General features: G+C 45.9%; 5 protein-coding genes across 5 annotated transcripts; 3 read left to right on the forward strand and 2 right to left on the reverse strand.

Moving 5' to 3' along the window:
* Positions 1 to 536: 536 nt before the first annotated feature.
* On the forward strand, positions 537 to 1,001 carry GLAREA_07715 (uncharacterized protein; the record flags this gene model as incomplete). The annotated part of the gene is made up of 2 exons (XM_008082402.1): positions 537 to 806; positions 882 to 1,001. The coding sequence occupies 2 exons, from the start codon at positions 537 to 539 to the stop codon at positions 999 to 1,001; spliced, it is 390 nt and encodes a 129-aa protein (XP_008080593.1).
* Positions 1,002 to 1,906: 905 nt separating this feature from the next.
* GLAREA_07716 (uncharacterized protein) lies at positions 1,907 to 3,691 on the reverse strand (the record flags this gene model as incomplete). Its single annotated transcript, XM_008082403.1, has 2 exons — positions 1,907 to 2,649; positions 2,941 to 3,691. The coding sequence occupies 2 exons, from the start codon at positions 3,689 to 3,691 to the stop codon at positions 1,907 to 1,909; spliced, it is 1,494 nt and encodes a 497-aa protein (XP_008080594.1).
* Positions 3,692 to 7,386: 3,695 nt separating this feature from the next.
* On the forward strand, positions 7,387 to 8,763 carry GLAREA_07717 ((Trans)glycosidase; the record flags this gene model as incomplete). Its single annotated transcript, XM_008082404.1, has 4 exons — positions 7,387 to 7,521; positions 7,600 to 8,205; positions 8,264 to 8,401; positions 8,452 to 8,763. The coding sequence occupies 4 exons, from the start codon at positions 7,387 to 7,389 to the stop codon at positions 8,761 to 8,763; spliced, it is 1,191 nt and encodes a 396-aa protein (XP_008080595.1).
* Positions 8,764 to 9,738: 975 nt separating this feature from the next.
* Positions 9,739 to 10,644, forward strand: GLAREA_07718 (NAD(P)-binding Rossmann-fold containing protein; the record flags this gene model as incomplete). Its single annotated transcript, XM_008082405.1, has 1 exon — positions 9,739 to 10,644. One exon carries the CDS (start codon positions 9,739 to 9,741, stop codon positions 10,642 to 10,644), a length of 906 nt encoding a protein of 301 aa, XP_008080596.1.
* Positions 10,645 to 13,519: 2,875 nt separating this feature from the next.
* Positions 13,520 to 14,465, reverse strand: GLAREA_07719 (Tim10-like protein; the record flags this gene model as incomplete). Its single annotated transcript, XM_008082406.1, has 3 exons — positions 13,520 to 13,711; positions 14,087 to 14,156; positions 14,218 to 14,465. The coding sequence occupies 3 exons, from the start codon at positions 14,463 to 14,465 to the stop codon at positions 13,520 to 13,522; spliced, it is 510 nt and encodes a 169-aa protein (XP_008080597.1).
* Positions 14,466 to 15,864: the final 1,399 nt, after the last annotated feature.

The following is a 15,864-nucleotide window of genomic DNA, read 5'->3' on the forward strand; positions in this document are numbered from 1 at the left end:
CTACATATAGTTGAGTACGATTTTCAATAGTAGTAACTCGAACTCTTCACTTGTATTGGCTAAGCGAGCTTACCCCTGATCACGGTCTGGAAGGTAATGTCCTGACTACTCCTTTGCGACAACGAAACCAAAGACAAGTTGCTTGCAGTATAGAAATCAACATTTATCGCAGTGAAAAGCCTTATACTGAATAATGCTATTGAAGTATGGGATAACAATATGCCCCTGGATAATGAATGCTTCTAAGCGAGGTCGATTCGTTTCCAGCTTTGTCTCGACCATTTCTAAAAAAAAAAAGAAACCTGAAGACATTTAGATATCTTTTGACTGCTTGCCATTAAAGTTAATGAAATTAGAATCACCTTTCTTCTAGAGAAAATTGTCATTACCTCCAACTTCAAATTCATCCACCCATTCACGACCCACTTACTTCCCATACACCGCCAACCCACCTCCATAATTCTGCCACCTCATCTGCCACTCCCCATATCCACCACCATCTCCATCTCCCTCACCTCCTCCTCCCACCGCCCACAATGCCATCAGACGACTACACCCCCATCGTCCGGGGCGGTCTAAAACTAAAAGGTGCCTCCGCCCCCTCGGGCATAAAGAAGAAAAAGAAGAAGTCGAAACCGACCGTGAACGAAGAAGGACTCTCAAAGGCGATCGACTCGGACGCCGGTTCTAGCAAGAAAGCGGCAGCACAGGAAGAAGAAGGGTTGGATTTGCGCGAATTGGAGCCTAAAGACTTCGATGGGAAGACGGCGACGGAACGTGCTTATGAAGAGACCAGACGGAAACGTGTACGTTATTCTCCATGCCCCATACCCTCTATTCCCGACCCTTAAGTATAGAGACTGATGTAAATTATGATATAGTTAGAACGCCGCCTCGAGAAAGAAGGGCCGAAAACACATAAACAGCGGGTGGAAGGGCTGAATACGTATCTGAGTACGTTGAGTGAACATCACGATATGCCGCGTATTGGACCTGGATAAGGTGGTTTGGTGGTTTTGGGAGAAGAGGTTAATAGGAAAGATAAACGGCATGTGAGGAGAGAGACGGATTTTGGTGGAGTTGGGGCGCTTCTGGATGCGGAACTTTCAAGCGTTACAATCTTGCCACTTGCTTAATACCCGCCGTGGTACCGAATATCAATGTACAGTTATGAGATATAAATTAAGGCACTTTTTCGAGGCACACTTCGTAAGCCAAACCACTGTCTAGGATGGCATTTCAAGACAATCGAGTCTTTAATTGCAACATGCAGATACATTGTAACTAGTTATATCAATCTGAGACTTATAATCATAAAGTCACATCTTCTGCTGACATCACAGACATTCAAGCATGCAATGTGTCTGTAAGGTCTAAGTGAGGAAAATTATTCGAGGCAGCGTACTGACCATCTGGTTTCTTCTCGCCATCAAGCGTCGAAATACTTAAGAGGAATTAAATCCTACCACAAAAGCGCAAAATAGGGATGTGAACGTGTTTTGATAATTGATATGTACAAGAACCCATCTCCTTTTGTGTAGGGTGTGCGTCAAAACTACTTAGGTAGATAAAGGATATCATGTTGTTCATGATGATGTGCGGAGCCTTTCAGCAAGGCTCTCAAGGTCTACTCTGCCTCAATCATCCTCCCCTCCTTTTCTGTGTATCCAAACACTCCATTCTGATCCGTCTATTATGACCTGGCAGCCTTCCAAACTCTATAATTCCAACGACGAAATCCCAGTAGGGAAATCCGTCAAAACAAATCCCGTTACGTGGTATATTAAGGAGAGACATTAGTTAGTACTATACGTAATTTTTGAACCCAAGTATGCTGATCCCATCCAAACGCCATTATCGCTATGCTGCGCAGTTTAAACAATTTTTTAGACAATGTATCCGTCGCTTATAACGCAGCTGCCGCTGCGATCCCCAGCGCTCCTAAAAGAGCAACATTAATGCCAGAACGCTCTCTGGTTGCAGCACCGGTCTGAAGACCCGCATTGCCGACGCTAGTTCTGGTGGCACCATTTGCACCGGTGACTTCTCCCGCAGCTGGAACGACCGTGATCGAAGTAACGGTGGTCACCGCACCATTGGGAAGTGTGGTTTTGTAAACGACTTGTTGAGTAACTGAAGGCTCAGCCTCGTTAGGGGTCTCGGTTGGGTTGCTATTTCCACCAGTTGGAGTTGGGGTTGGTGATTGATTGTTGGAAGACGAGTCTGTAGGACTGTTAGGACGAGAACTAACAGTATCTGACGAAGCTTGAGGTCTCTGAGAGGTAGATCCTGCCCGAGTAGAGGACCCGGCCTGGGAAGAGGATGGGCCCTCGGCGGAGGTAGATTCTCGTGTCTGCTGAGACATAAGGGAAGAAGCCGGAGAAGACACTACCAGTGAAGAGGAGGATCTCTCAACAGAGGTTGATACTTGTGTCTCTCCAGATGTAGGGGAAGGAGCCAGAAAAGTAGAAGAGGTGACAGGACCCTGAGAAGTAGTAGGAGAAGAGGCTCGAGACGTAGGAGAGTTGGCAGGGCCTTGAGAATTAGAGGCGGACGAAGGAGATCCCTGAGAGCTCTGTGGATTTTGTACCGGGGCGGATTGGGCCGAGCTTGATGGAGCCGGATTTACGATCGTCGTGGTAGTCGGAGCTGTTAAAAACGGTGTTAAAAGGTCAAGCTGCAGAGACAAAACAACGCTGGGTGTGATCGAGTACGCGTAGACAAAGTTGTATAGGGCATTTGCTGAAGGTAATGTCGACGTGTTGGTGTGTGATGATTATAATTCGATGAAGGATGCATAGGATGGTTTCGTGGAGCAAGTTGTCATGTCATAGAGCTCATTCAAGCGACCAGATTTCAAGCCAATTCAACGATTTCGTACATGAACTTTCATGCCAAGCATGCAATAGAGAAGAAAAGACGAATTGGAATGGTACATACCTTGCTGAGATGGCGATTGAGTCGTCGTCAGCGTCGTATCTGGGCTGTTAGACGGAGTAGACGGAGGAGAAGGAGTGGAAGAAGTAGCTGGGGCGAGTGGCGTGGTTGTCGTCGTGCTTGCTGGAGCTTGAGGGGTGCTGGTTGATGGCGACGGTGCAACTGTCGACGTGGAAGGAGATGGAGCTGGAGGTGGATTGCTCGTCGACGTCGAGGGCACCACAGGAGCTGGCGCCGTTGAAGTACTAGTAACTGTACTTGCTGGCGATGTTGTTGTTGGGACCACTACAGTTGTGCTAGTCGATGGTGGTGGTGGTGGAGCAGTAGTCGTGCCATTGTTTTGTCTTTTGGCCAATTCCACCAGGCTAGTAGCAGCCTCCCTATCCTCTTGATGCACAGCTTCTAGAGCTTTCTTATCTTCCTCAAAAACTCCATGCTTAAATTTCTCCTTCAAATGCGAGTGTAGTACGTCGTGGAGGTGAGTCGGGTCAATTGAATCGAGGAGCGATTGGAATTTCGATAATTCATCCGCGGGAACATTGCCACGAGCAATATTGTTTGTGGTAGCGCAGAAGGCCCCGATTGCGAATACAGAGAGGAGAAGGATAGTCAACAAGTTTCTTCGAGCCATCTTTTTTCGACGTCGATCGGCTTCGTCAAGAGTTTTCAATTGCTCGATATCGGAAGGTGTTGAGGATCGATTGAGCGAACGAACGTCTGAATAATCAATCTTTTCATCGTTAGCACGTTCCATGACGACGAGGCCAAATCAGAGGCTGGCAAAGGGCGATGAGTGAGCTGAGGTGTCTGAGAAGCTGCAGGTCTCAAAGCAAAACAGCTGAGGTCGTTCGCAAGAAGCCAAAGTCGTCGACGTGAACGAATGACGGAGCTCGTAGAAGATGAGTGAGAACTGCGAGTGATATGGCAGCCAACTCTGTATGGATGAAAGTTGCATATATTCTGTAAAGAGTGTTCAAAAACTCAAGTCTCGTATCAAACACGCCGGATGGTGGCTGACGATGACAACCACCTGGGCATGCGGCGATATTGATTGCATCCTTGAACCCGTCCATATCGTATTGAGCTGCAAGCGCAACGTACCGAGGTGCAGGGCAGAAGTATTGGCCGACAACAAACATGACGCCCCTCCAGCCTCTTTTTTGTCTTTTTGGCAAAGGCGATGGTGTTTAGAACATTCAAAAAATCATGAACTTACGAAATAAGAATAACAATTTTCCGCTCTTTCTTCCTGCTCTCGCTTCGAACGAATGGATCAACTTATGGACGAGTTGAGAAGATGCGATGAACGAGGGTCGCAATGGTAAGGGTTGGTTTGATGGAATACGAAGCGGGTCAGAATACCTTGGGAAGAGGCACAAGTTTCTTATATCGTTGGGAAGTCGCCATCATGAATGCGAGCTAACTTAGCTAAGGTACGTTACGGCAGTGGAGTAGCCCAAGTCAAGCAGCTAGATTATTCCAAGAAAACAAACGTATGTTGCTGCAACGATTGATCATCGACAGGCGTTACCCTCAAGGATCGTAGCTTACCTGGTTGGTTTTCTTCCTCTCCAAAACTTCGTATAATGCACGTTTTCCACCTTAGTTGGAGATAGTCTAGCCGTAGCATCTTTCACTTCTGCAAGCTACGGGAGGGGAAGCCATTCAGAAGAACTTAGTTCCCCAACTATCAGTGGTGTCGCCAGGAAAATATCTCAAGCCAAGGAAATGGTCCAGTTCTAATGCACAGTCCAGTTCGGGAGACAGGGTGGTCCGTTGGTAAGTCCTGCTTCAACCTCAAAGTTGTAAGATTCGAGCGTACTTGATCAATTATTGACCCCAAAGACTTGCTCAAAATTTGCGTCTTAATACTTTCATATCTTCGGACAGTTATATGTTTAGAGATATCGCACAATAACTAAGAGAAACCTCGAAGTCACAAGGCCCGTCTTACCCGTATCTCGGGACAAACTCCCGCAAAGATTCACAAAGTGCCCCGCTATCCAGCCTCCCGCTTACTCATGACAGTTAAACCTCCACTGCAAATTCCCCTCTCGAGTTGCTTTCTCTCTATTTCATTCTTCAAATCGCATGGTTACCATGATATGCTCAAACAAAAACCATCAATCATAATTCCTCGACGACGGAGCACCAAAAGTCGAAAAACTACTGCCAAAAGCTCTACAACAGACCATGTCAATAACACAAACAGATAAGGCCCAAAGCTTGTCGTCAAGTCTGAGGGCCGACGTCACCACGAACGGAACCCTACACTTTCAAAAAGGCCATGGTCGCATTGCCATCATCGCCATTGATGAATCCCATGATTCGGCAGTTTGTTGCCTCTTTTTGTATTTATCCAGAACCTGAAACCAAAAGTTCTGCCCAAGCTGGCGATGATATACAGCTCTCTTTTGGATGTGGAGGAAGCCGTTGGTCGATCAGTACCTACGTAGGTGGGGCGAAGTCGTAGTCGTATTTCTATTTTGGGACCACGAATAGACTTGGGCCATTCGTACGTCGGTTTGCCACTCGACTAAGTTTTCCAGATCAACAAACCCCTCACGACATGAAGTCTCTTTGGAAGTCGAGTCAAGAAGCTGCATTTCCAGCCATAGAAGTATCATAGTACGTGAAACCAGCTCGTTGATTCTGCATCTCGTATCGCTTTCACATCTTTGCAGCCAAGTGGCAAGCGACAACTCAGAGGAGAAGAGACATCCCGTTGCGGATTGTGATAAGCTGCATGTCTGCATATTTCAAAGTTTCAGGCCAGCTTACTCTCTTACAATTCATTTGCCTTTGTTGTTTGGAGGTATCCATTGCCCGTGCAAACAAAAGGACGAACGGATATACCTAGTGGTTACAATTTGGGACTGGAAGGATGTCCAAATTATGACATACAATTTCGATCAACTCAACTCTCGAATTTCCGTCGATTTCTCTTTTGCTTTGCAAGTTAAGAAGACGGCCAAGTCGTATTTTCCTCTCGTGTCTCAACGTAGCATATTAAGGTCTCAGGTTCTAAGGCCAGTGTAGCGCTTCCGCTCGCTTCATTTCTTACGTCAACTTCTTAAAGAGAGGCAAAGAAACACAAGGAGTGTCAAAGGAATACAATGCATTGGCCAAGCCATGTTCGTAAATATCAATAGCAGCATGTTGACAAAGTATTCCTTTCACTGCCCAATCGTTGTTGCAAGATTCATGAAATTTCTCATCACTAGTTGCGATGAAACATATGAATCTTGGTTTGCTCTGGTCGCATGCCTGATGTGGTGTCTACTCTTCAGTCTACTGATCCCACCTTACAATAGTAAACCAATCCTCTATGTTCTACTGTTTAAGTTGAAGACGATAGTCTTACGTTCTTTTAGACTCTTATGAAATCGCAAGCGAGCAGTGAGTTGCAAGTCCGAGGATACACCTTCTTAAGGTATAATAATAATATTCGGCACTAAAAAGCTACGTTTTCGTACCTCTTTTGAGCAAATACTTTATTGCCTCTCATGCAAAGGTTATAGGCCTGTTAAGGAAGAGTTGTTAGATGTCGTTTTCTGCCACTGTTACATTGAGAAGGTGTCTCGTCAGTCTTGGAATGCACTGGCGCGCTAATAGTTATATCTTCGATAGTATAGCTTCTTGTAATCGGTCAATCTTATCTGTTTCGGCAGTTTCATTCGTTTTCCCGATTTCAAGGTTGTTTGTGATCCAAATATTTGGGGGGTTTTGGTCTCGTAGGGATCAAGTTTGAGTGCCGCCGAACCTTGACGTCTGATGGGTGCGGCAAGCTAATGCCACTTCGACAAGCAGATGGAGCTTGGTATTGATTCGATTTTAGAAAATGCACGTCGGTTGGTGCTTGATTGCGGACCGCTCTTTTATTCAGTTGTTAGTTGGCGAATTCCCATCAGAATCAGTTTGCTGCATTTATTTTATGCTTCTGGTCAGAATATGCCTGAATCACTGAGCTCAGCCAATCACTTGTTGCATTTATATTGGGACTTGCCCAACGTGATTCTATCAAATTAGGATAATCCCAAGAAGATTGAACCTACTTGCCGCACAAGTTATGTACTGTTTGATATCGACGGATGGGATTGAGAGTCGTTCCGCATTCACGACGCAAAAGCTGTGCAATGCCTTCGAATGTTCGGCTATTCTTTAGAAACTAATCATGTACCTCATGCTCTGCTTAAATTGTCATGGGAAAAGCTGTAATGGAGCACTAAATCGAGCGGAAGGTAGCAATCCGTACCCCGCTCTGGGAAATCTTAGTAAATTATCTACCTCAATGAATATCGTTGAGTATCTGGCTATAGTCAGCTGACGTTTCTCAGGTTGTTAAAAACTAGTCAAAGTCGTTGAGATTTCTAGAACATCCCAGATCTTGTACTCTCGATAAAGCACAATACCGTTCCATCTCAATCAGATACAACACCTAAAGACACGATGCTCCAAGCCACAATGATATTGCCTCTTGTTTTGACAACACTGGTCACAGTGGCTAACGCAAGTCCACTCGAGCCTAACAAACGACTAGATAATGGCCTGGGTAAGACTCCAGCACTTGGTTGGAATAGCTGGGTAAGTCAGACTGGAGAGAGGTCCTCCATTAGGTTTTAAGCGGTGTCAAATCTGAAAGCCAGCTGACCTAAAGTATAGAATGTAGGAGGATGCTCAACCGCAACCGCAGCAAACGCACTCACAGCAGCCAAAGCCTTTGTCAATCTCGGCCTCAAAGACCTAGGATACAGCTATGTCAACATCGACGACTGCTGGGCGAACAAAAACCGCAACTCCAACGGCGACATGGTAGCCGACCCCTCAAAATGGCCAAATGGCATAAAATCCGTCGCCGATCAAATCCACGGCATGGGTCTCAAATTCGGTCTTTACGGCTGCTCCGGCACTCAAACCTGCGCAGGCTACCCCGGATCCCAAGGCAACGAAGTGCGAGACGCAAAGCTCTTAGCCTCCTGGGGAGTGGATTACTGGAAATACGATAACTGCTACACGCCGTCCGGGAACTCGTCGGGGAGGTTTATGAGAATGAGAGACGCCCTTGCGGGGTCTGGATGGCCCATCTTTTACTCGATGTGTCAGTGGGGGAATGATGCAGTGTGGACTTGGGGGAGAAGCGTGGGGAATTCATGGAGAACGACCGGAGACATAACGAATGACTGGGCGTCGGCTGCGAAAATTGGAGCGCATGCTGGGACTATTGCTGGGTTTGCTGGGCCGGGTGGGTTCAATGATCTTGATATGATGGTAGGTATTATCCCAAAGTTTTTAGCAAGGAATTGCGGAAGCTAAATATAATTGTCAGGAAATCGGCAACGGAGGACTCAGCGCAGCTGAAGAACGTACTCACTTCGGTCTTTGGTGTATTGCCAAATCACCAATCATCCTAGGAACCGATCTCTCCAAAATCTCCGCCTCATCCCTAAAAATTATCAAGACCGCCGTAAGTTCTCTCCTCCACAAAGAATCTAACAATCACTAACTGAACTTTAGGGACTTCTAGCCATAAACCAAGACCCACTGGGCAAAGCTGCCGCACCTTTCAAACCAAGTGGTAAACCAGCTCCGGTATCAGGAAAGCTTTATCCTTACTGGGCTGGGCCGCTTAGCGACGGTGTTGTCATTGGTCTTATTGCGGTAGACGCTGCCGCTACTCTTTCAGTGAGTTTTGCAGATGTTCCTGGATTGGGAGCTGGTACGTATAACTGGACGGAGGTTTATGGAGGGACGACTGGCTCGGGAACGAGTGTTTCGGCGAGTTTGGGATTGCATGATATGGCTGTGTTTAAGGTTACTAAGGTTTGAATCACTCCCTACATGAACTTAGCTCTTGTGTCAGAGAACAAATCGTGTTGCAGCGGTGTCAACTTCGGAGAATTGGAAAATCATATGTCAAATGTTGGAAAATAAAACATGGCAGGAAAACTTTGCAAGTGGTGCTAGTATACATTGACATCCACCTTGGAAGGTGACTTCCTGATCATTCGCATTTTGAGACACCTTTTTAGCATCACTTTGGTATTTGCTGCTCAGGGAAGGCCATTATGTATACTCTCCTCGTCACTAAGTAGGTAAGATTGGCCACATTATAGAGTACAAGAACTACTCTCGAGCTACTCACCATATAGTTTCTCATATTTCAAAACCTTTCCTGGCGATAGAAAAGGCGGGCTTTTCTTTAAACAATTGTTGCGACCATCACCCCCGAGGAGAAGATTGCAGCTTCTCAGACTATCTTCTGAATGCCGCGAGCAATTTTATAATTCGAACAGCTAGTGCTGATGGTTGACCAGTAGAAGCGATGATGAAGTCGTGGGGGCTAAAACAAACGTGATCGTGGTAAGTGACTTGTGGGCTGATTCCAGCTCAACTTATCCACTTCGAGATATGATGCTTGTGGGTTCGACAATTCTGATGCAATTGAGCGATCGCACAATGGGTCACCATTCGTATGGCGGCTGATGCGGCGTAGGTTGATATGACTTCAACTGAGATAGTGACCATTACGGCCGATGGCGGGGCTGTATTCCTCCGCAAATTGGCTGTCTGAAACACCACTTCATCAGCTATTCCTCCGAGGTGCAAATCAGAAAGCGTGAAATAGTTGGGATTTCTTAACTTTTAAGACGAAGACTATAAAGTTTCGGCTCTCCGCAATGGATTTCGATATCTTTCCAAGTTATTATTTCATCAGCGTGACCTCACTGTCAGCGAAGGCATTCAGCATAGACGATCCAAATAGAATTACTAAGATACTATTACCTTTACAGCCATACTAAGATGGCTTCTCAAACTTTTTTAATAGTTGGCGCCACAGGAACTCAAGGTGGTTCAGTAATTACGGCACTTCTAGCAACGCCTTCGGTTCCATCAATCCAAATACTAGCTCTCACGCGAAACACAACATCTCCCAGAGCCAAAGCTCTTGCTGCACTTGACTCCCGCATCACCCTGTTACAAGGCGATCCATCATCACCCAAAGAAATATTTACAAACGCAAATACCCAAATAAATGCCGTATTCTGCGTGACCGTCCATGGCCCAACCGGATCCGAAGAAGCGCAAGCTCACGGCCTCATCGACGCCAGCATCGCAAAAGGCGTCAAACATTTCGTCTTCACGTCCGCTGATCGCGGGGGAGATGTCGCCTCAGATCGAAATCCCACGCCCGTCGCACACATTGCGACGAAATTCCGCATCGAGCAGTATCTCAAAGAGAAAGCCGCTGGTACGTCCATGGCCTGGACGATCCTCCGACCCGTGACATTCATGGACAATCTCACGCCCGACTTCCCCGGGAAGGGATTCGCGGCTATGTGGAAACAAGTCGGAGCTCGACGGATCCAGGTCGTTGCTGCGAATGATATTGGGGCTTTTGCCGCGAAGGCGTTGTTGGATCCGGCGAGGTTTGCTGGGAAGGCGATTGGGATTGCAGGGGATGAGTTGAATTTTGAGGAGGCGTGTGAGGTGTTTAAGAGGGAGATGGGGGTGGAGATGCCGACTACGTTTTGTGCTGTAGGGAGTGTGTTGAAGATGGCGATGAAGGATATTGGGGCTATGTTCAAGTGGTTTGAGACGGGTGGGTATGCGGTGGATATTGAGAAGGCGAGGGAGGTGTATCCTGAGTTGCAGGATTTTGGGACGTGGTTGAAGAGAAGTAGTGGGTTTCGTGAGGCAGTGGTGTAGTCTGCGGTTTTGATCGGGACGTCTGAGGTGGTGTTACTCTTCAAAACTGCACTTAGATGCCCTTATGTATAGGTTTTTTTATTTCTACCATGGTTCCATGTGAATAGGTTCTAGCCTTATCAACTACCCATTGTACTCGTACTCTGCTATAGTCAGACTCATTTCTCCCTCAAAACTCATGGCATGTAACTACTTCAAAGTCTATAGCTCTACACAAAGTGGTCCTGTCCAGGGGATATTCGCTTGTTTACAAGCTTGGCTCGATGAAAGCGCCATATCTCATCTGCCACTTTCATAATCGTCTAATTAGCCTGGTCGCGTAATTTCGTTTAAGGTTACGCATTTGTTACAAGGAAATGCATTAGACCCATAAAGTCCTAAGAGCCTGAAGTTATGTGTCATCAAAGTAGGCAATGAGAGGTCTAAAGGGAAAAGTAGTAGTCTTGATCCAACGATTGTTTGATATCGACTTTTGAGGGAAGCTCTATACTGAATTGGAAAGTTCAATAGATTCCTGAATATTTTAAATATGTTGATTGTTTGTGTTTGTTAAGTAGCATAGCTTAGGCTGGTAATACGTAGTGTCGATAGCTGCAGACGATGTAGTGATCCAGCGCTTCTAGGTCGGAGGAAGCCGCTCTATTCAGATTATTGAGATGCGAGCCGCTATAGATTCCATGAGCATCGTTCGGTGCGATCTTTCATTTGGGAGATGTGGAATAATCATGGTGAATAAATTGGGATGATGGTTTTCAGGGGCGAAGACTTGGATTAAGCGAGTTTTTCTATATCAAATACCTGTACTGGCCAAGTTAAGAGATACGCAAATGTAGAAGAAGAGAACGATAGTTTGTTTCTGAGCAAGATACTAACACATCCTGTTTTGGTTCTGTACATGACTTAGTAATTTGATGGCTTCTTTATTATTTCACCCTTTTCACTAGGAGGTACACATTTCGAACAAGAGAAGCTTGTGTAAATTTCGTTCGCTCGCTATCCTGCACCCATCACTTCTCCGTATGAAAAGAAACAAATCGAAGTCTATTGGAAATCTAAAAAAAACATCTGGAGTTCCCAAGAAGACCTTACTAGTGTCCTGTGAAAATCTTCTTCGACTTACTGTATGCCCTCTCAACCTCAATCTCGCTTAACGCACCAGCACAACAAAATCACGAAAGCAAAACATACAACAGTAGGTATTCGCTGGTGGTCACCCACCCAACTACTAATCTACCGATCTGAGGCTTATGTATGGCAGAGCGGACGGGATGCCCATTTCTCCTCAGTCTATGGTCGTATGTGACAGGAATGGCTGTTTTTGGGTTTATAATCCAAGATAATTTGACGCTGATAGAGGAAGTTAAAAAGACTTTGCTAGAGAAAGGGTCATGTAATCTAGATAGGAGTACTTAGCTCATAAAGCAGGAAGAAGCTCAAGTTAGGTTGTCTGAGGTATTTCTGGACTTTTAGTAGGACTCAAATGAGGCTGTTGATTCAGCGAAGGATCATTTGACAACTAGCAACCTTCGAAATTGAAAAGGTACGTTGAAAGTCTAGTGGTTCTTCACTTGAATTACTGAACCACTGGAGGCGAAGTAAATCGTCTACTTTCGCAAGCTATTTGCGCGTTAAAGAAAGACGTCTCTTTAGCAAAATTAAATTGTCATCTAACAGCTCAAGAAATTTTCCCTTGCATTCTTCAGATAGTCTACATTTATACAAACACGCTAATCCTTCTCTTTACCCTATACTCGAAGTGCTTGAATTACAGCATGTATTAGATGGAGACGGATGTAAACATACAATAAGCCAGACGATTAACGTGTCTTTGAGCCAGGAGTGTAAGAGGAAAGAGCTACCAGTAGAAGACATGCAGTTAGTGATTCAGAATCTGCTGAGATATAAATTTAGGTTCCACCGACGAGAACACAAAATCGTCAATCTCTGCTATGGACGTTAGCAAATGTTTGTTGTGACCTGCTCTAGCGATGACATACACGCATAGAGTTCAAGAATAAAGAAAGCCTTGCTTATCGGTTTCGACTCTCGAGATTCAATTGACAGATCTCGAAGTGCAAGTGTTTGTTATAAAGAAGTAAATGATAATCACTGTCTGACAGGTATTTCTATCTGCTGAAAAAGAACTTGCTACAAAATTAACAACAGACCCCACTCGAACCAACCAAGCTTGAAGCTTGCTCTCGGTTCATGAGATACAATAAGACACATTTCTCCTATCCAGGAGCAAAGCATACCCCATGATGCAGTTCTCAACATTGAGGTATCTGAATCTAAAGCACGATCGCAACACGTTAGTCTGACTAGAAGCTGAGCCGCTAAGCCTTGTAATTGTATTGAGATTAAAAGCTCCCCTAGATCGGTATAGAAGTTTGCAAATATGTTGTCGCTAATGAACTTTAAAATGGTACTTACTGGCTTATTTGCGAAGTTGGTCAACTCTACGGTTGCTAGATCTCAGACTGGCCAAAAAGTGTATGAGGAGCCATATATGTGATTTCTCGTTGACGGTTAAGTCAATGTTAGAAGACTTTGGGTCCGGCTGCAGAGCCTAAATCCCAACCTGGGCTGGCCCCTTTTCACAAATTCAAGCTCATGCCATTTGTGGGCATTATGTCATCGATGTAATTTCTGTACTTTCGACTGATATAGAGCGGAATTTCCAAACTGGTATACATCCCATTTCCGCCAAAGCGTCCATATCAAGACGAATGAACCACCCTCCCCAGGTATGGCGATACCGTACAAGAACGAAGAAGCCTGCTATCATCACATATTCCCTAATCATACAGCAAATCATCCCTTTTCTACACCATAACTTCTCGCATTAAGTATTCCATCTGCATCTGCTCTTGATTTATCTTCCCGGGGGTGGTTGTTGCATCATCTGTGCCTGTTGCTCCTGGAATCTCTGTCCGATTCTTTCACTTCCCGCCATGAATTTCTTTACGCATCTTGTTACGCAGCCGGTTTCGCGTTGGACGAGGGATTTGGTGGTGAAGTCATCGATGCAGGATTCGAAGCAGTGGTTGACGAGGCCGGAGAACATCTGTAGGTTACTTGTTAGTCTGAGTGATAAGTGTATAGTTTAGTCCAGATTTGCGCATGGTAAACCCATCGAGAAAGAGAATTGGGCCCCGAAAGGCTATGATAGATAGCCAAATCGTATAAGAAACAAGACTTCCGGTCGGAGCTGCCCCTTCCCCTTTACAGCCATCATATCTGTTGGCAGACTAGCCTTGAGAACCTGGAGACCCTCAGAGGCCTTGCACTTCCAGAAGCCTTCAAGCGTTGCCGATGGATGTGGAAAAGAAGTTGGAGCGCATCATCTTCAAACTCAACAATTCCTTCCCTCCAGTCGAATCCGGCTAGACTTGCGCCATTGACAACAAGTGAAATCCTATGAGAGCAGTAAAAGACTTACACCCATAAACTCCTTCATCTGTTTTCGTTCCATGCGAGATTGGAACTCTCTCTGCTCAGCTGCGGTAAGTCTGTTAATCAATTAGCATATTGCTTCGAAGCTGCCGATCCTAACAATGCGAGCTAACATACCCGTCCATGTTGAGTTTTGTATGGGATTTATTTTGATGTATCTGAGGCGATATCTCTTGATATGATCTGTCTTCGCGGAGTGTCTGTTCGAGATATAGAATGTGATATTCGCTGCGTTTCTGATACTCCGTGAAGCTATTCTCGAGTGTCCAGGGTTTAGAATTTCGACTCGCTAGCGGCCCGTCATCTGGTCGGAGCTTGAGCTTCTTTGATCCGATGTTTTGAGCTCCATTGGATGTCTGAGGCATAAAGACTAATTCCAGGCCAAAACGTCCAGAACTCCAAAGGACAAATTAGGACGGTTCGATACGAGACAGTTCGATAGCGGACTTGCAGATCGTATCGAGCTGTCCAACGATGATTCACTTGCCCCTCTATTTACTTTCAACGACTCCCGACTCCCGAGTAGCTCTTTGGAGCAGGACCTCGACTGCTCGACCAACTTCTTGGACTAAATTATCAATAAACAGATTCTGTGGAGCAAGCCGAGTTCTTGCTTGCCGTGCCGAATTCCCTACGCTTTTTCCTGGCTTTAATGTTTGTTTATTGACTATGAAAGTCAATGTAAACATGATAAAGGTAATCTTAGAGAACATCGCATTTCGCTTAGATCATTCTTTCCTCACTACTTATGCTCGCTGCCCTCTTAGTTAGTCCCTAGGTAGAATTAAATGGGAAGTTATTAGTTGTAAGCACCATGAAGTCACCAGGAGAACTACCGCAGAGGTCCCACCAACGCATCGTCACGATGTCCAACATATCTAAAGGTTCCTCCTTCTCGCTAGATTCTACACACAGTTCAGGTCTTGAATCCAATGGAGCGTACCATGTAAAAGTACTTCATGATGTTGCAATCGCGACTAAGCTAGGCGTGGATTCACAATTCCAGCCAATTCCCAGAGAAACGGAGATATAGTGACTGAGGTCAGCCAAGTCGAGGTCAGCTCCAGCTAGGCACAAGCCACAGCTGTTGACACCACGTGACTGTATGGACTTCTCTCAATTGCTCTGAAGCTTGGACCAGCATCCCGCTAAGCCCCCAAGCTCGCTCCTCACTGTCGATTTCCTCCAATCCTCTGCTCTCATGCCCTCTGCCTTGCTGCAAGCTCGTTCGTCTGCCTGACTGGTCCTGCTGGAAGACTCGTCGCTCTACCAAGGTTCCAAGCACAGCACAACCCTCATCTTCCACTCCCACCAGCCACACTGCCATTGGCAATCACAGCTTTTCGTCTCCTCGCCCACGACTCCTCCCTCCCTCTTCACCAAACCGACATCTCAGTCTGCCTTGATTTACTTTCCGCTGGTGTTTACCAACCTCATCAACCGCTGCTGTTGCCCGTGCTTTCCGCGCTTACTGGTGCCCTCGTTGTCGCGTCTTGCGCCCGATCAATCTACTGGCGCCCATTCCACAATCCGGCCAGACGACTGACGAACCTGCGAAACCCTTCGTGAATAACAACGGCATCTGTAGGTACATACCTCCGATCGACGGCCAGCCGAACGAGTATCTAAAAGAAATAGTAACCTGCTATCATCAACGAAGTCTTCTATTAGCTTGCGCGAAGCTGCCTAACATCGACCCGACGGACTTGCACCCTCTCGACATTCTCCTCTGCGAACGCTATAGAGCTTCACGTACGGCGACGA

This window comes from Glarea lozoyensis (genome assembly GCF_000409485.1).
Source record: "Glarea lozoyensis ATCC 20868 chromosome Unknown GLAREA16, whole genome shotgun sequence".
In the NCBI taxonomy this organism is placed as follows: Eukaryota; Fungi; Ascomycota; class Leotiomycetes; order Helotiales; family Helotiaceae; genus Glarea; species Glarea lozoyensis.